This window comes from Triplophysa rosa, unplaced genomic scaffold (assembly GCF_024868665.1).
Source record: "Triplophysa rosa unplaced genomic scaffold, Trosa_1v2 scaffold11_ERROPOS9267472+, whole genome shotgun sequence".
Taxonomy (NCBI): domain Eukaryota; kingdom Metazoa; phylum Chordata; class Actinopteri; order Cypriniformes; family Nemacheilidae; genus Triplophysa; species Triplophysa rosa.
In genome coordinates this window covers 79,516-98,538 of record NW_026634101.1, presented here as the reverse complement: position 1 = coordinate 98,538, position 19,023 = coordinate 79,516, and the positions used below count along the sequence as shown (strand labels likewise).

General features: G+C 46.9%; 1 protein-coding gene across 1 annotated transcript in view; it reads right to left on the bottom strand.

The window, feature by feature from the left end:
• tmem19 (transmembrane protein 19) overlaps positions 1-13,236 on the bottom strand; it is a 22,323-nt gene extending 9,087 nt beyond the window's left edge. The window contains exon 1 of the mRNA XM_057326650.1: positions 12,764-13,236. Coding sequence (XP_057182633.1) covers positions 12,764-12,950 — 187 coding nt within the window. The 5' untranslated portion in view covers positions 12,951-13,236. The remainder of the gene's footprint in view (positions 1-12,763) is intronic.
• Positions 13,237-19,023: the final 5,787 nt, after the last annotated feature.

Sequence of the window (19,023 nt, the reverse complement as noted above, 5' to 3'; positions counted from 1 at the left end):
CATCTGGGCACACTCACGAGATCTGTTGTGTACACACAGGGACCTAGTGCTCCGGCACCTAGATCGGTTGGGACCACAGGTCAGCTGAGAAAAGAGCAAGCTCTCCCCTGTGCAGAGCATCCTCTTTCTCGGTATGAAACTCGACTCCGTCCCCATGACAGCGTGACTGACTCAGAGCGCGGTCAGTCAGTGTTGAACTTCCTGAAGCACTTCAGGCAGTCAGCGGTCCCCCTGAAACAATTCAGAGGCTCCTGGGCACATGGCATCCTCGGTGGGGGTGGTCCTCCTCGGGTTGATGCACATGCGACCGCCCCAACACTGGCTACAGAGTCGGGTTCCCTGGAGAGCGTGGCACACCGGCAGCAGGCGTATGGTCATCACGCCTCTCTGCTGACGCACCCCAACCCCCTGGTCTTCAATAACCTTTTTGGTGGACAGGATCCCCCTAGAGCAGCAAGGCACGTCGTGTGACGACTGTTGCCTCCCTGCAGGGGTGGGGTGTCGTGTGCAACGGGCACGCAGTGTCGGGGCGGTGGACGAGCCCCCGCCTGCGTTGGCATATCAACTGCCTAGAGTTGTTGGCTGTGCTAATTGCACCGAAGAGGCTGCAGCCTCTCATGCAGGGCAAGCACGTGCTGGTCCGGTCAGACAGCACAACTGCCGTGGCGTATATCAATCGACAGGGTGGCATTCGCTCACGGCAGCTAACACAACTCGCCCGACGCCTCCTCTAGGTAGTGCGTCAACTCGGTCGGGGGGTGCGCGAATCCGCTAATAGATGGCGCCGGGTCATGGGTTCCGGGTTGGCGCGCCGGACCCCCCGGATTTGTCCATGCAGCTGCGACCCCAAAGTTGAGGCCCGAAGCGCAGTTCGGCCTCGATCCAGGGGACAACGCCACAGGGTCCCCATGCAGCTTAGCCCACGCCCAGCGAAGTAGATGGTGTCGGGTCTCCTACTTTTCCACTGTTCCTCCCTCGTGTCCTCTAAATAAACGGTGTGTCCAGCCGGAGACCCCCGGCAGCCCCCTTGACCACGAAACCACTATTTGTCCACTGATCCACTACATTGCGGATTGGTGCCCCCGGGCCCCGCCCACTACCACCAAAACACTTTTCGTCCACTAAAACACTGTTTTTCCAGAAACTCTATCCCGGGCCGAGGCGACCCCGTGGATCGCATATGCTCGCCCCCCGGATCCCCCGCCGGTGGTGCCGGGCCGGTGGTCCCGTCTTTTGTTTTAAACGTCGCCCGTTTCAATTGATCTTCGGATATGTCATCGAGCCCACTGTGCTGAGAGGTGTGTAGTGATCGTTAAAAATAAAATGCACATTTTGACCCTAAAATAATCGTCCGCAATAACCACTACACGTGGCTTGCGAATCAATGGGTAGCAGGGACTTTTCAGTGTACCATATCCATTATTCAGCGGAGGCCTCGTAAGTGTTTCGGCGCCATTGTTTAAAATGACAAATTGTGACTAACTGTGACCCTCAGTGACCTTTGTTTCATCTCATCTACCAGTATGTGATTAAGCACACTGTCTTGAACGACATAGCATGATCTTTAAACGTAAAATGCATGTTTTGATACAAAAATAAGCCTCAGAGATAACACATACACGTGGCCTGTCAGTTACAATGGAAGGAGGGAACTTCCTGGTTGCTGTGTAGTCTGTTCAGCGGAGGCCAAATAGCTGTTTCAATGGCAATGCATAAAATGACAAAAAATTAGGGCTGTCAACGTTAACGCGTTAACGCATGTGATTAATGTTTTCAAATTAACGCGTGAAAAATATTTAACGCAATTAACGCAGCATCCGTTTGTTTTGACATTCTTTGTCTAGCGTTACATTATGTAATCACGCTCTTATTCGTGTACAGGCTTTTAAACCACTTAAGCGTGATTTTAAACAGTTGCTTTGACGCGTTCAATGAAGATAGACAGCTTCTAAACTGTTGGACGCGGCAAAACGCAACGCGAGGTCCAGTCTGGTGTAAACAGTCATGGGCTGAAGGCTGCGTCCGTGAATCTCTGTCAGACAGCGCATCCATGTTAAGTTCTCTTTCGTGCTTGAATGGATAAAACCATACAAGATTATGTCAGAAAGCCCGTTTTGTCTAGCATTTTCTTAAGCAAAACTTCAAAGTGTAAAATAAAATCTTAAATGAATGCAAAGAGTTGTGAAAATGGGAGTGCGGTGATGGTCAGATCTGAGTACTGAGACAGCTCTTAAAGGGGCCACGTTTTTAAACATGCTGCTGTGACTCCTGTCACTAATGTTAATCAAAGAACAAAATAAAAGAAGAAATCAATGTGATTTTGTAGCTTTAATGAGAATTCTTCTGCATTTAATTTATAATTTAGCATTAAAGACTGTAAAGTGTTTGAGAACTTCCTTCAATTTCTGTATATTTCATGATAGCTCTTAATTATATTGTTGAATGGCTATAATTAATGTTAAAATAATCAATTTAATAGAGACATCAGTTACAGTACTAATATCAAAATGTTTTCTTTCATTCATAAAATGACGCTGTTAAAGAAATATGTTGTTTCTACATCAATTTGAAGATTAAATGTGAAATTATTCAAATGTAAAAGTATATTTTAAAATATTATTGTTATGTGTGATTAATCGTGATTAATCACAGAAAATGTGTGATTAATGTTTTTAATCGATTGACAGCACTACTAAAAATGAATCCAAATGTTGTTTATTTGCATTGATCTTCCAGTATGTGATTATATACAATGTGTTGCATGACATACTGTGTGCATTATTCACAGTATGCATATTTGGGCCTAAGGTTGACATCCGAAATAACCACTACACGTGGCATGCAAATAAATAGGTAGCGGGGACTTTTCAGTGTATCATATCCATTATTCGGCGGAGGCCTCATAAGTGTTTCGGCGCCATTGTTTAAAATGACAAAGTGTGACTCACTGTGACCCTCAGTGACCTTTGTTTCATCTCATCTTCCAGTATGTGATTAAGCACACTGTGTTTCATGACATAGCATGATCTTTAAACGTAAAATGCATGTTTTGATATAAAAATAAGAGTCCTTGATAACACATACACGTGGCCTGTCAGTTACAATGGTAAGAGGGAACTTCCTGGTTGCTGTGTAGTCTGTTCAGTGGTTGCAGAGTCACTCATTTACACTACACGAGGACCTCAAGCCGCGAGACCCCTGGGGGCCCGAGTGACCCCAAATTGCACAAGTGCTTGCGTCACGCCCCCACGGGCGACATACAGAAAGGGCTAAGGCCTGGAGCCCAAAAAAGTTATTTATATCCCCAATCACACATCACTCTTCCTGCCCATTCGTTTCAATGGGAGACACTGAGACACAAAGCCAGATTTTTGCAGTATACTCATCCAAATGAAATACCCTTAGAGAAAAGCTAGGACCCCCAAACATAACGTCCCGCCTCGGTGACCCGTGGTGGTCGTGTGACCGAAGCCTCGAGATCCCCTGACCTCTCGAACCTCGTTTTCTGGACATCCGCTGTACAGTTAAATTAATGGGGTGGAACAAATGGTTCCAGGTATGGTGCCCGTATGGGGTGCCCGTATGGGGGACCCGAGGGAGGTGCGAACTCAGGGCATCGAATGATGACACGTGGGGTCCCCTGCTGCGGCATATTAATGGGCCGAAACCGTAGGCGTACAGGAAGTGGTTAATAAAAAATAAACTAAAATATTCCTTGAAAAATACAGACACGCTTTTGTTGCTTTTTTGACCTTTGACCCCCTGAACGAGGTCGTGGGGCTTAACTCTTCGGAGGAGTGTTCGAGGGGTCACTAAAGAGTTAGAATCTAAAATCTTGAGACACCGCGACCCTTCGGGGCCGAACAGAAGACTGACGATATTTCCATTAAATGCATACGGTTGCAGAGTCACTCATTTACACTACACGAGGACCTCAAGCCGCGAGACCCCTGGGGGCCCGAGTGACCCCAAATTGCACAAGTGTTTGCGTCACGGCCCCACGGGCGACATACCGAAAGGGCTAAGGCCTGGAGCCCAAAAAAGTATTTTATATCCCCAATCACTCATCACTCTTCCTGCCCATTCATTTCAATGGGAGACACAAGGCCGGATTTTTGCGGTATACTCAACCAAATCAAATACCCTTGGAAAGTAGCTAGGACCCCCAAACTTCACGTTCCGACTCGGTGGCCCGTGACGGTCATGTGACCGAAGCCTCGAGATCCCCTGACCTCTCGAACCTCGTTTTCTGGACATCCGCTGTACAGTTTAATGAATGGGGCAGAACAAATGGTTCCAGGTATGGTGCCCGTATTGGGGGCCCAGAGGGAGGTGCGAACTTAGGGCGTTGTATGCTGACACGTGGGGTCCCCTGCTGCGACATATTAAAGGGCCGAATCCGTAGGCATACAGGAAGTGGTTTAAAAAATAAACAAAAATATTCCTTGAAAAATACAGACACGTTTTTGTTGCTGTTTTGACCTTTGACCCCCTGAACGAGGTCGTGGGGCTTAGCTCTTCATAGACGTGATCGAGGGGGCACTAGAGAGTCGGAATCTAAAATCTCGAGACCCCGCGACCCTTCGGGGGCGAACGGAAGGCCGAGGATATTTCCATTAAACGCACATGGTTGCAAACCCACTCATTTAAACTACACGGGGACCTAAAGCCGCGAGACCCCTGGGGGCCCGAGGGACCCCAAATTGCACGGGAGTTTGCGACACGCCCCCACGGGCGACATATCGGAAGGGCTAAGGCCTGGAGCCCAAAAAAGTTTTTTATATTCCCAATCATATGTCACTCTCTCTGCCTATTCGTTTCAATGGGAGACACTTAGAAAAAAGCAAGACTTTTGCGGTACACTCATCCGAGTTAAAGACCCTTAGAAAGAAGCCAGGCCCCCCAAATTTCAGATTCCGACTCGGTGGCCCGTGAGGGTGGCTTGGCCGAAGTCTCAAAATCTTCTGACCTCTCGAACCTCGTTTTCTGGACACCCGCTGTACAGTTTAATGAATGGGGTGGAACAAATTCCAGGTGGTACGTTTTTTGACCGCATGGTGGGCTAAAATGGCCAAACGACCGCAGAACGCCACGAGACTCTAAGGGGCTTACCGGCGAACCGCCCCGAGTCGCCCGACCCGGCCCTGATGCGCCCGTGGGTCTTTTCCCCCAGGGGGGAATAATTCTTCATTATGGTGCCGGGCGGCTTCTCGCTGTTAAAGAATCAAGGCCTCCACCCGTGACGGCCGGTTGCAGGGGCTTCCCACCTTTTTCCAAAAAGCTCTGGGACCCCCTACTTCTCCACTGGACAGTTACAATTTTGCGCTAGCGCTCACGTCTGACTCGCCTAGGCCAGTCAGCATCGCTCCGCTAGAGATTGTGACACGGCACAGCGCTGTGGCGTTTTCCATAGGAACCCCATCTGTTGGCTCGACACAACGTCGAGAGACCGACAGAAAGGGAACGTCTTGGTTACGGATGTAACCTCAGTTCCCTGACGGAGGGAACGAGACGTTGTGTCCTTCTTGCCACAACGCTGGCTCCCCGCCGCAGCGGTCGAGGGATGCTCAGGCTCCTCAGACCAAAAGGTGAATGAATGCAGCACGCCGTCTCCCTTTTATACCCGGATATCCGGGGGCGGAGTCCAGCATGCTAATTTCATTCGCCAATTTCATTGGCCTTTTCTAAACTAGTCAGAAGTTGATAAGCTCTCAAGAGCGAACCCCCAACTGTCGGCTCGACACAACGTCTCGTTCCCTCCATCAGGGAACTGAGGTTACATCCGTAACCAAGATGTTCCCTGAGGTATGGGAACGAGTACTGCGTAGCAGGACGCTATGGGGGAAAACTCATTTTTCTCCGATGACTGAAGCTTTTTTTTTGTCATTTTTCTCTGATGACTAAAACTTTGAACCAATGGCAGCGAAGCTGCATGGACCTAGGGCGATGGAGCCCGCTAAACTGGGCGGGGTTTATGGCTATATAAGCAGGCACATCGCCGTAGGGTCCTCAGGTTACTTCGACTGAAGGTACGACCAGCTGCAGCTTGTAAGCACGGCCAGGAACGCAGTACTTGTTCCCGTATCTCAGGGAACCGAGGTTACGTAAGTAACTGAGAGTACATTCCCTATCGATACTTCACTCGTACTGCGTAGCAGAACGCTATGGGGAACCAGTATAATCCTGCCGTGCTACAAGAGGAACGATAACACCAGTTAACCCCGGGGCTGGAGGGCCAAGTATGGAGCAGGGGAGCCCTGCGGGAGAGGACAGGGCCAATCTAAGAGGTGGCCCAGTCCGGTTAATCATCCCAATGACAGTGTGCTTGGTGCCACTGCGGTTGGAAAGCAACCATCAGTCCGGCGACCTAGTGTGAGCCCGTTAAGCAGAAAGGACCCGAGCCTGCAAGGCAGGGACATCCAGACTATACAACCTGGTAAATGTGGAAGGCGAAGCCCAGCAAGCTGCCGCACAAATCTCCGCTATGGACACACCGCTAGACCATGCCCAGGAAGAGGCGACACCTCTATTAGAGTGGGCTCTAAATCCCTTGGGGCATTGAAGGCCCAAGGAAGAATATGCTAGCGTAATATACTCAACTATACATTTAGAAAGTCTCTGCTTCGTGACTGGGGACCCTTTGGTGCTGTCACCGAAGCAAACAAAGAGCTGTTCCGACTGCCTGAAGGGGGCAGAATGCTCGATGTAAACCTTCAGTGCTCTGACGGGGCTGAGCAGGTTCAGCTCCGGATCCTGCTTGGAGTAGGGGAGTGCAGAAAGTGTTACTACCTGTGCTCTAAACGGGGTAGAGAACACCTTGGGTACAAAGCCATGCCTTGGTTTGAGGACCACCTTAGAGTCGTCAGGCCCAAATTCAAGACAGGAGGTGCTCACAGAGAGTGCCTTTAAATCACCCATACTTTTAACCGATGCCAGAGCTAGAAGCAGAGCGGTTTTAAGTGTTAAGGGATGGAGGTCCACAGACTGCAGAGGCTCAAAGGGAGAGCTCTTCAGAGCTCTCAACACTGTGGGTAGATCCCATGTGGGAACAGTGAGGGGGCGAAGAGGGCAGAGCCGCCTGGATCCCTTCAAGAAATGAACAACCAAGTTGTTCTTAGCCACCGTTTGGCCTGCTATGGGGCATGGGAAGCCGAAATGGCTGCCACATAGACCTTGAACGTGGAAGGGGAACGACCCTTATCCAACAGCTCCTGCAGGCAGGACAGTATCATTGATATGTCGCAGGATTCTGGGTCTGTGCCGCGGGCTGCACACCAGGTGGAAAGGACAGACCACTTGAGGGTATAGAGCCGTCTTGTGGACAGAGCTTTAGCCTGAGAGATAGTGTTCATGACACTCTCGGGGAGGTCGGTAGGCTCCCATCGAGAGGCCAAAGGTGCAGATCCCACAGCTCGGGCTGGGGGTGCCAAATCATGTTGCCTGCCTGAGAGAGGAGGTCCCGTCTCAGGGGAATAGGCCACAGGGCTGCTACAAGCAGCTGAGACAGTTCCGCAACCCAAGGCTGGTTTTTCCAGAGTGGGGCTACGAACAGCACCTTGTGCGCCTGTTCTCTGATCCACCTGATCGCCTGCGGTATGACAGCGATCGGGGTAAAGCGTAGAGGAGCCGGTTGGGCCAGTTGTGGGCCAAGGCGTCCCTGCCCTTCAAAAAGTAAGTTGGGCAATGAGCGTTGTCTTCTGAGGCAAAAAGTTTGACTTCTGCCTTGCTGAAGATCTCCCAGATTTTCTGAACCAACAGAGGGTGGAGCGTCCATTCTTCTGAAGGTACATTGCTCCGAGATAACATAGCTCCTTGGTTCAGTCTGCCTGGCACGTGTGTTGCCCTCAGTGAGCGCAGATTTAACTGGGCCCATTCCAAGAGACAAAGTACCAGGGAAAAAATGTGCCTCGAAGAGAGGCCTCCCTGTTGATTTATGCAGGACACCACCGTCATACTGTCCATCCGGACAAAGACGTGGCGATCCCGTAAGACCGGCAGGAAGTTGTGAAGGGCCAGCCACACTGCCTGCATCTTCAGGCAGTTGATGTGCAGGCTTCTCTCCTGATCCGACCAGTGGCCGAAGGCTGGCATGCCATCGCACAGAGCCCCCCAACCTGTGTTGGAGACATCTGTCGTGACCACCTTTCATCTGCATGTCGTGCCCAGGGGCACACCCTGCTCCAACCAAAGAGGATCCTTCCAGGGAGACAGGGAAGTTAAGCAGATTAGATCCACCCAGACACGTAGGCGTCCAAGAAGCAGGCTGGGTGAAGCGAACAGGCAAAATCTCTCTCTGTGGAGAAGACGAGGCATGCAATGGCGGCGTGAGCCTGCTCTTCCCCGAGCGCTTAGATCCTCTACCCCTCTGACAAGACCCTGTGACGAAGAAAACGAGAGGGCACGAGGGGCGGATTCGCTCTCTGAAAAGAAAGCTATCCGTGAGCGCAGAGAGGAGAGACTCTTGCTCTCGCAATGAGGGCATTCCGTCTCTTTGAGTGCGTCCTCAGCGTGGGATAACCCCAAGCATGAGACGCACTCGCCGTGACCATCACCGGCTTGTAGGAAGACCCCACAAGAGTGACAGGGATGGCGCGGCATTTGAAACAACGGCGCAGGATAGCGGCAGGGAAAGAGACCGGCGCTGCTGGAGACAGTGAAAACGCTGAGCAGAGAGGTCCAATTCGCCTAGAAGGCTTTTCGAGTAATGAAGGTAGAGTCGTCGCTGAAGGAGAAGAAATCTGAGGACCCTACGCCGATGTGCCTGCTTATATAGCCATAAGCCCCACCCAGTTTGGTGGGCTCCATCGCCATAGGTCTGCGCAGCTTCACTGCCATTGGTTCAAAGTTTTACTTTGCCCGAACCAATGGCCATGCAGTATTCACTGCTTTATTAAAAAGCTTCAGTCATTGGAGAAAAAGGAGTTTTCCCCCATAGCGTCCTGCTACGCAGTACGAGTGAAGTATCGATAGGGAACTTGCTGTGCAACAAAGCACCACGCACATATTTAACTTTTAACGACATGTAGTTTGTCTAAAATTGTCTTAAATACACAAAATAACTGCACCATAGACTACAAGATATATTTATTTAACAGATAAACAGCGTATTAATAAAGAAAAAGTCTTCATATGTTACTTAATTGAAAACTAAAGGGGCCAAGCTCACAAAATGCACAGAGCAGAGCCATACCGGCACAGAGCAACAAAAGCAATAACAGTATAAACAGAACGTACGTGAAAAACATTGAGAAGAACTGAAAACGAAGACCACAATGTTACCACACAATACACGCGCCACACTAAATTCGAACCCACAACTGCAGAGACTAAAGTAACTCAGCTGGCATGTTACACCCAGAATCCTGAGGAGACGTAATACAGTTATACATAGCCATATGAACCACTCACCGAAGTGTAGCATAGGGAGCGAAAATGGCAGAAACTGAATGTACGTGAAAACAGAACAGGTGAGAACGAAACATTGACTTAACATATAAACGTAACATTCTTCACACTAGATTTAAACCAAACAACTTCAAAATCTCAAGATATGGGTTTTAAAGAGTCACACAACTCAGCTGCATGCTCAAGCGTCGTCTGGAGCTTCAGCAGCACAGAGCAACAAGACTAAAAACCGGCAGAAATAAAACATGTGAGAAACAAGTAGATTATGAAGAATGGGTGAGAATGAAATGAAACTGAAGACTTTCGATATAAACATAATGCCTGCACCACATGGGATTCGAACCAACAACCTCAAAGCCTCAATGTATGCACAGCAAAACCTCCAGTGTTAAATTAACACTTTTAGTGTTTATATAATTCTCACTCAGAGTGTTAAAAAGTAACACTGAAGCAGAGTTAAAGTTGATGAGATAATTAATGTGATTAATGAAGTGATGATTGAGTCATTAATGATGAACACCTGCTGATAACAGACACAATCACTGAAGAAAACATCAACAATGAAAAGTCACCCTAATAGTTTTTAGTGTTTCCTTTAGTTAGGCTCTTAACCTTAATTTCTATGTTTAATAATTTTTAGTTAGCTGTAATAGTGTGTTTTTGAGGCACATTTCTAACAGCACATTGCTAATGCATCATCAAATTTGCGATGGTTATGGGAGACTTGTCAATGTTGTCAATTTGTTTATATTTCTTAATTATGTGTCACAGCTGTCTAGTAATAGCTTTTAAGAAAGCTACACATTTTCACAGATTAAAAAAAGACTTAATTTTTAAATCTTTCAGACATCAAGAATTAGCTTATGAATCTCAACAATGGCGAAAAATTCATATCATTTATATAAGTTGCGATGCATGCTGGGAGTCATGAATGAGTATTTTACTATGATGTTACCCAGCATGCATTGGAGCATGAAGCTTTCTTTTGTTGGCGGTCACCATTTTTGAGATTCATACACTGATTCGTCATGTCTAATTGACTAATTGGTTTTTTTAAACTATTGAGAGTGTACTTTCATTATAAAATATATCACTGTAGTGTTATAGAGTCCGGAAGTCTAAATTAAAGTCTAAATTAGTCTCAGAGTCAGGAATGCTAAATTAAGTCTGATAAGGAAAAAACACACCTACAATCAGCTTAATAAAGTCATAACTGTATCAAATACCATCAGTAAGAGGACAATAATATTTAGCTTTGTTTTGCCGTTATAAATGTGCATTATTAACAAACTATTACAGCTAACCAAAAATAAAATAAAAAGTCTAGGATAAGAGCCCAACTAATGGAAACACTAAACACTATTAGGGTGACTTCTTATTGTGCATGATTTCTTCAGTGATAGTGCTTGTTAACAGCAGGTGTTCATCATTAATGACAAATCATCACTTCATTAATCACCTTAATTATCTCATTAACTTTAACTCTGCTTCAGTGTTACTTTTTAACACTGTGAGTGAGAATTATATAAACACTAAAAGTGTTAATATAACACTGGAGGTTTTGCTGTGTGGGGTTTAATGAATTACACCACTCAGCTGAACGCTTGAACTACAGCAGCACAGAGCCAGAGCAACACGAGCAAAAAGATATAGAACATACGTGAGAAGCAAATATGTTATGAAGAATAGGTGAGAATGAAATCAAATTGTAGACGAATCGCATACAATAAAATGTTATCGTAGAATTTATGTACAAACGTGATGTACAATGTACAAAAGAAACAGATATTAGAAGTGACAATTAACTCAAGAATATAATTTTGTATAGTAATGCACAACATGTTACATACAGTCAGAATAGTTTAATATGAGAAAGAGACAATTTCACAGGAACAGTCAACTTTGAATAGGTATTTCTAAAGAAATTGTCCCAGAAATAAAGAAAAGACATTTCTGTGTGAAAAGTTTTGCATATGCTTTAGAATAAGTTATTAATCGAATGTTGGAAAATGACAAATGAGACAAAGGAATCGGCACGAACCAGGAGAAATAATGACCGTCAGAAAATGAATTTCAGACAAAGTGTTCAAGAGTTATAAGCAATCTTATAAAAAGCGTTATGTCTTTAGAACGCTAGGTGCCACTGTCTTGAAAATTAGTGGGTACGTTCGGGACAGTAATTCAATAATATATGTCATAAAGTTCAAAAGATATTACAATTTATGACAAATTTTGAAATGGTGGACAGGCTGATCATCCAAGCGTGACAGAGTCATGATCATACGATCCGACATGACTTGAGGACTCCGTAGACAAAGAGATCTCGATTTTCTGACAAACATTTTAAGTTAAGAGAAAAAATAGCCACTTTTCAAATCTCACAACACATAGGTGGCGCTAGTCCCAATTTTGGCACGGACCCCCAGTCTCGGTCAATGAAGTGTACCAATTTCATATCGATAGATCAAAGAATGGCGGAGATACAGCCTCCGATCCATTTTTGGGTCAACATCGATAAATTTGCGACGTCATAACTTTTTCAACGACGACGATCTTCTGAGCCAATTTTCATAACAATTGATCACAATTTTTAGGAATAGCAGCGAAAAAACATTTTTTTTTAAGATGTCAGAAGTGCCGTGTCATGTCTAGGACAGCTGGCAGGACGCATACATTCTGTATGCGAAAGCTTAAATTAAAAGTCTACTCCTGATGCAAGTTCAACCAGTTGGTATTCTTCTTCTTCCCAACCAATTGGAGTCTCTGGCAGCCCAATGAACCGTACGTAGGAAAATGATGAAATTCGGCACACTAGTGGTGGTCCTCAATAGTCATGTGACCAAGTATAGGGTTTCTAGCACTTCAACTCAATTCAGTTTTATTTATATAGTGCTTTTCACAATGTTTCACTCTATAGCGCCACCAGCAGTTTAAAAATTCACTTTTTAAACGGCTGTAACATTTGAACCAATTGATCATCAGAAAATCAACTTTGTGCATGTCGTTTCACTCGTCACACACATTGCATTCCATGTCTTACATTAAGACTCCGCCCATTACAGTAGCTGCTATATTATTAACCTACCCCTTTATCCAAAGCAAATGCTTTTACAGAATAATTTGTAGCAGCACATGTCTTCCTTGGAATTTGAACTGATTACCTTTGCGGGTTTGCGCTGCTAACTCAGTGCTCTACTGAGATAATGAAACACTGTCTGAGCTACAGACATAGTCATAGGGTCATGGTGGCATGGTTATACTTTTGAACAAGTGTGGCAGTTGCATTTTATGTAATTATATTTTTTTAGCTTTGGTGTCTCTGTTAACCTAGAATATTCAGTGTCTTATTGTTATGTACCTGCTGGGACATCTTTCCAGGTGGTGATGAGCTTGGGTTTGCTCTTACTAAGCACAGGACCCACTTCTGAAGCCCAGGTGTCCCCTGTGCTGCAAGCAAGGGCTCCCAAAAGTGATAAGCACATCCATGAAGCAGAATATTGTTTGCCAAAGTCTACAGGTATTTCCCCAGGACCAGCTTCAATCATATAGAGAAGAGCCAGTTCTGTGGGAACTCCCCCATTACACAACACTTGCAACCAGTTCCTTTGGCCTCCTGTGGATGTCAAAAACACCAAAAGTCATGTTATATCATGTAATTTATTGCATTAAATGCATTTGGCATAAGTGTTTATCCAAAACATGACCCTTACAACTGCTACAACAATGGAATAACCAAAGGAATAACAGCAATAATCAGAATTTAGTACAAACCGAAAAACAATTCTCTGTGACCACAAGGAAAAACAAACTTTGCTAAAGTTTATTTGCTAGTTTATATAATAATTTAAAAAATGAAAATTCTTTCATCATATATTCACCCTCATGTCAATAAAAACATGCCAGCTTTTATTTCATTTTGCAGAACTAAAATATATTTTGAAGAATGCTGGTTGAAGAAAGATTTCAAATGACATGAGTTTAAATAAATTACGACAACATTTTTAGTTTTGGGTTCTTTCATCATATATTCACCCTCATGTCAATAAAAACATGCCAGCTTTTATTTCATTTTGCAGAACTAAAATATATTTTGAAGAATGCTGGTTGAAGAAAGATTTCAAATGACATGAGTTTAAATAAATTACGACAACATTTTTAGTTTTGGGTGAACTATCCCTTTAAATAAATGTATACTCAAAAAAGTTCTTTATTATTTTTTATGCAACAACTTTAAGAACTGTAAGAAGCGGTTCCCTTACTGTAAATCATAATCCACTAAACAAAGGCATATCCAAAAGACATCTTGACGACGTTGAAAAGACGTCCCCAGAGAAGCCAGAATGAATTACTTTTTTATGACGTCTTCTGAATGACTGATATTGACATTAACATGGCACCTCATGTCATATGTTTAGCTTAGCCTTCTCTGTCAGCTGCGAGGGCTTTATATGCGATAAATGCAGGGAAATAGTTAGTCTGACAGAGATCTCAGAATTGGAGTCTCGCATCCAATCTTTAGTTGAGGATCTCAGAATTAGAGTCTCGCGTCCAATCTTTATTTGATGATAGTAAGAGTGTAAGGGCCATAGAAAACACTTGGATGCGAGTAACGTTAGCGCGCAAAGCTCTGTTCCGGTTGAAGATCCCCCAGAGCAGGGAAACTTTGTGACTGTGAGACGGCGTAGTCGCAGGACAAAACATCACTCGACCGTTCCGATTACAGTCTCGAACGGGTTTGCTCCGCTCAGTGACACATTGGGCCCTATTGTACACCCGGCGCAAGGTGCAGCGCAAGTGTTTTTGCTAGTTTCCACCCGACGCAGTTCTCATTTTCCCGTCCTGCCCCACGTTGTTTAAAATGCATTTGCGCTCATTGGTGCGCCCATGGGTGTGTTGGTCTAAAAAAGAGGTGTGCTCAGGCGCATTGCTGGCGCATTGCTATTTTGAGGAAATGAAAATAGACTGCGCCATAGACCAACTCAAACCTGGTTAAAGTCTAAAGTCAATGGCACAATTTTTTTTTGTTTAAAAAAGAGCGCATTAGTAGAAAATGCGCCTCTGGGTGGGTCCACGCTTTCACTTTACTTATTACACAGAGGGAAGCGCAGCAGCACACAAACATGCCAAATATAAAAAACTGTTCAGAAACTGTAATATTTTCTGGCTCCCTCCTGTCACGGTCCTGCCTTCCTGGTTCTGTATTTCTAGTCATGTGGCAGGATCGGGACGGAGCCCTTAGGTTTTATGTGAGAAAGCCATGAGATGTTTATGTTTTTGACATCTCATGTGTTTTCTCGTGTCTTGTCATTGGCCCTCTCGTTTCTTGTATTGCTTCCCTGCCGTGTCTAATGTTTCCCACCTGCCCTGTGTAATTATCCCTCGTTTGTCTCTCCTTTAAAATGCCCTCTTGTTTCATTGTCTTGTTGCTCGTGTATTACGTTCGATGTGTGTATGTACGTATACCTGTACCGTGTGCTTGTGCTCTTTGTCTCATCCAGTCTAAGCCTTGTGTTTTGAAGTTTTGACGTTTGGTCGTGTTTAGTTCTTGTTATTTTGTCCTGCTATTTTTGCCCCCTCGAGGGAAGTATTTTTGTTTCTTTTTTTTATATTTAGTCCTGTCTTCGTTACCCCATTGTGGGTCTTTTGTTTTGTTTCTTTGTTTAAATAAAGTCTGTTGTGTTAACCCCTTCATCACCACCGCCTGCCTGCATCTGGGTTCTTCCACTCCGAGTTCGTGACAGAATACACGAGCCATCACTGAACCCAGCAGGTAGCATGAGCACCAGGCGGTCCCACCTAGCTCGCCTCCTTTGCAGACTTCGCAGGGTTGCGAAAGCGTGGACGAGTACGTGTAGAGGTTCCTGGACGTCGCCGAGAATGGCGTCTTCGGGGAGGAGGAACTCGCGGTGCTATTCAACTCCGGTCTTAGGAATCCACTCTCGAGGGCGGAGATGAGGGCGTTGAGGCCGCTGGACTTCGACGCCGTGTGGCTGTCCGCTGTGGAGCGATCGGAGTCCACGGTCTCAACATAAAACAGTTACCCATCTCCGCTGGTCACGATCCCTGAGCATGGGTCCCTGCAGATCGTGGTTGTGGGCACCACCACGCCATCCTCCTCACTCTCGGCAGCCTCTCCACCGTCCACCAGCCCCATTGGCAAGCGGGGGAGGCGCGAGAATCCTGGGGGTCCTCGTCGGAGGCCTCCAACCCCGAGCCAGCCGTGCCCTTCACCTCCTTCCTTCAGCCAACCACCAGACGGGTGGCTCGGCTGAAGAAGCGGCAACGGAGGGGGGCGCAGACTACGGTACAGTCAGTGTCCAGTCCAGCACCCAGCCCGGTGCAGCAGCCGGCTTCCAGTCTGGTGCAGCCGTCGTCCCAGCTGGTGATCCAGCCGGCGTCCAGTCCGGTGCAGCCGGCGTCCCAGCCGGTGATCCAGCCGGCGTCCAGTCCGGTGCAGCAGCCGGCGTCCCGTCCGGTGCAGCAGCCGGTGTCCCAGCCGGTGCAGCAGCCGGCGTCCCAGCCAGCATCAAGCCCTCTCCAGCTGGCCTTCCAGCCGGTACAGCAGCCGGCCTTCCAGCCGGCGTCAAGCCCTCTCCAGCCGGCGTCAAGCCCTGTCCAGCCGGCCTTCCAGCCGGCATCAAGCCCTGTCCAGCCGGACTTCCAGCCGGCGTCAAGCCCTGTCCAGCCGGCCTTCCAGTCGGGGTCAAGCCCTGTCCAGCCGGCCTTCCAGTCGGCGTCAAGCCCTGTCCAGCCGGCCTTCCAGCCGGCGTCAAGCCCTGTCCAGCCGGTGCAGCAGCCGGCCTTCCAGCCGGTCCCCAGCCTTGTGCAGCCGGCCTTCCAGCCGGCGCCCCGCCTTGTCCCACCGACATTCCAGTCGGCGGTTCCCCCTATGACTCCCCCCACAAAGTCCCCCAGGTCTCCGCGCCCTCGAGCGCAGCCGGGAACTAGGACTATTCCCCCCAGCCTCTTTGAACCCTTGTTTTGCCCCACCCCCCTCCCTTGTTTGTTATTTTTATTATCTCATCTCAATCCTGTGGTCTTGTTGTCCTTGTCAGTTACAATGGAAAGAGGGAACTTCCTGGTTGCTGTGTAGTCTGTTCAGTGGTTGCAGAGTCACTCATTTACACTACACGAGGACCTCAAGCCGCCAGACCCTTGGGGGCCCGAGTGACCCCAAATTGCACAAAAAGTTATTTATATCCCCAATCACACATCATTCTTCCTGCCCATTTGTTTCAATGGGAGACACTGAGACACAAGGCCAGATTTTTAAATTATACTCATCCAAATAAAATACCCTTAGAGAGAAGCTAGGACCCCCAAACTTAACGCCCCGCCTTGGTGACCCGTGATGGTCGTGTGACCGAAGCCTCGAGATCCCCTGACCTCTTGAACCTCGTTTTCTGGACATCCGCTGCACAGTTTAATGCTTGGGGCGGAACAAATGGTTCCAGGTATGGTGCCCGTATGGGGGGCCCGAGGGTGGTGCGAACTCAGGGCGTTGAATGCTGACACGTGGGGTCCCCTGCTGCGACATATTAAAGGGCCGAAACTGTAGGCGTACAGGAAGTGGTTTAAAAAATAAACGGTCGTGTGACCGAAGCCTCGACATCCCCTGACCTCTCGAACCTCGTTTTCTGTTCATCCGCTGTAGAGTTTAATGAATGGGGCGGAACAAATGGTTCCAGGTATGGTGCCCGTATCGGGGGCCCCGAGGGAGGTGCGAACTCAGGGCATCGAATGCTGACACGTGGGGTCCCCTGCTGTGACATATTAAAGGACCGAAACCGTAGGCGTAGAGAAGTGGTTGATAAAAAATAAACAAAAATATTCCTTGAAAAATACAGACACACTTTTGTTGCTTTTTTGACCTTTGACCCCCTGAATGAGGTCGTGGGGCTTAGCTCTTCGGAGACGTGTTCGAGGGGGCACTAGAGAGTCGGAATCTAAAATCTCGAGACCCCGCGACCCTTTGGGGACAAACTGAAGGCCGACAAGATTTCCATTAAACGCACACGGTTGGAAACCCACTCATTTAAACTACACGAGGACCTAAAGCCGCGAGAACCCTGGGGGCCTGAGGGACCCCACATTGCACGGGCGTTTGCGTCACGTCCCCATGGGCGACATACCGAAAGGGCTAAGGCCTGGAGCACGAAAAAGTTTTTTATATTCCCAATCATGTCACTCTCTTTGCCTATTCGTTTCAATGGGAGATACTTAGAAAAAAGCAAGACTTTTGCGGTACACTCATCCGAGTTAAAGACCCTTAGAAAGAAGCTAGGCCCCCCAAACATCAGATCCCGGCTCGTTGGCCCGTCAGGGTGGATTGACCGAAGTCTCGAAATCTTCCGACCTCTCGAACCTCGTTTTCTGGACATCCGCTGTACAATTTAATGAATGGGGCGGAACAAATTCCAGGTGTTACGTTTTTTGACCGCATGGTGGGCTAAAATGGCCAAACGAACACGGAACGCCACGAGACTCTAGGGGGCTTACCGGCTAACCGCCCCGAGTAGCCCGACCCGGCCCTGATGCGCCCGTGGGTCTGGCGTCCTTTTTCCCGGACCGCCAGGGCGAGGGGTCTGGAGGCGGATCTGTCGGAATCCGGACCCCCGCCCGGACGGGTCCGCGGGGTCATCGGACCCCCAGGGTGGCTTTCGGGAAAAGTAATGTGCTAGTGGACAAAAAATGGTTTCGTGGTAGTGGGCGGGGCCTGGGGTTCCACCCCCTTTGATCTGAGACCCAATAAGTGAAGTAGATGATCAGTGGACAGATAGTGGTTTCGTGGTAGTGGGCGTGTCTGGGGGCGTGGTCCTGGCACACCCCACGCGTTCAATGGCCAGCGGGGACTGATGTGGTAAAAGTCGATCTTGAAGTTCAAAAAATCTCTCAGACAAAGAAGGTTCAGGATTCAAGGAGTTAACTTTATTTGATCAGGCCAAACAAAGTTGAGATGTCCCAAGTCATCTGAAAACCAAGTGTTTTCTAGCCTGTATTTATAGTGAAACTTAGGAAAGGAGGTGCTTTCCTAAACCAATCAAGAAATTCCCTTTACCTTTTATTTTTTATTATCCAATCATTCTCGTCTGCCACTATTATTTTCTAGGCAACAAGGTTTGTATCTAATTGTGGAATGTCGACCTTCACTTGGTTTTTAAAAATAAGTTTTCCTGTTGGTACCAGTTTTCAGGCCACAAAGTGAACTACATGTTCAACCTTTTGAACTTTATCTAGGTCAGGCCTCAAACAGATCTCAAAGACATCACTGAATTTTGTATTGCTGAAATCTGTTCTATACTTGGTTAAAACGATTAAAAATATACTTATAGTTCAAACAACACTCAATCAATGCTTAAGTATACTGATTATATCATTAAATCATCAAATCATCTTCATATATTCACTTGTAACACTCAATCATTGGTCTGATTATTAACACATCTATGGTAATATCATTCCTATGAATACTTCTTATAAGTGGGGTGAACAACAGAGCCCAAAAGTGCATATATGCACAAAATGACACAAAATGATCAGAATTATGCACAATAGTAGCAAAACAAAAAGCATTGATAAATAGGTAATTACTTTGTGTAAAAAAAAACTGTGAACACG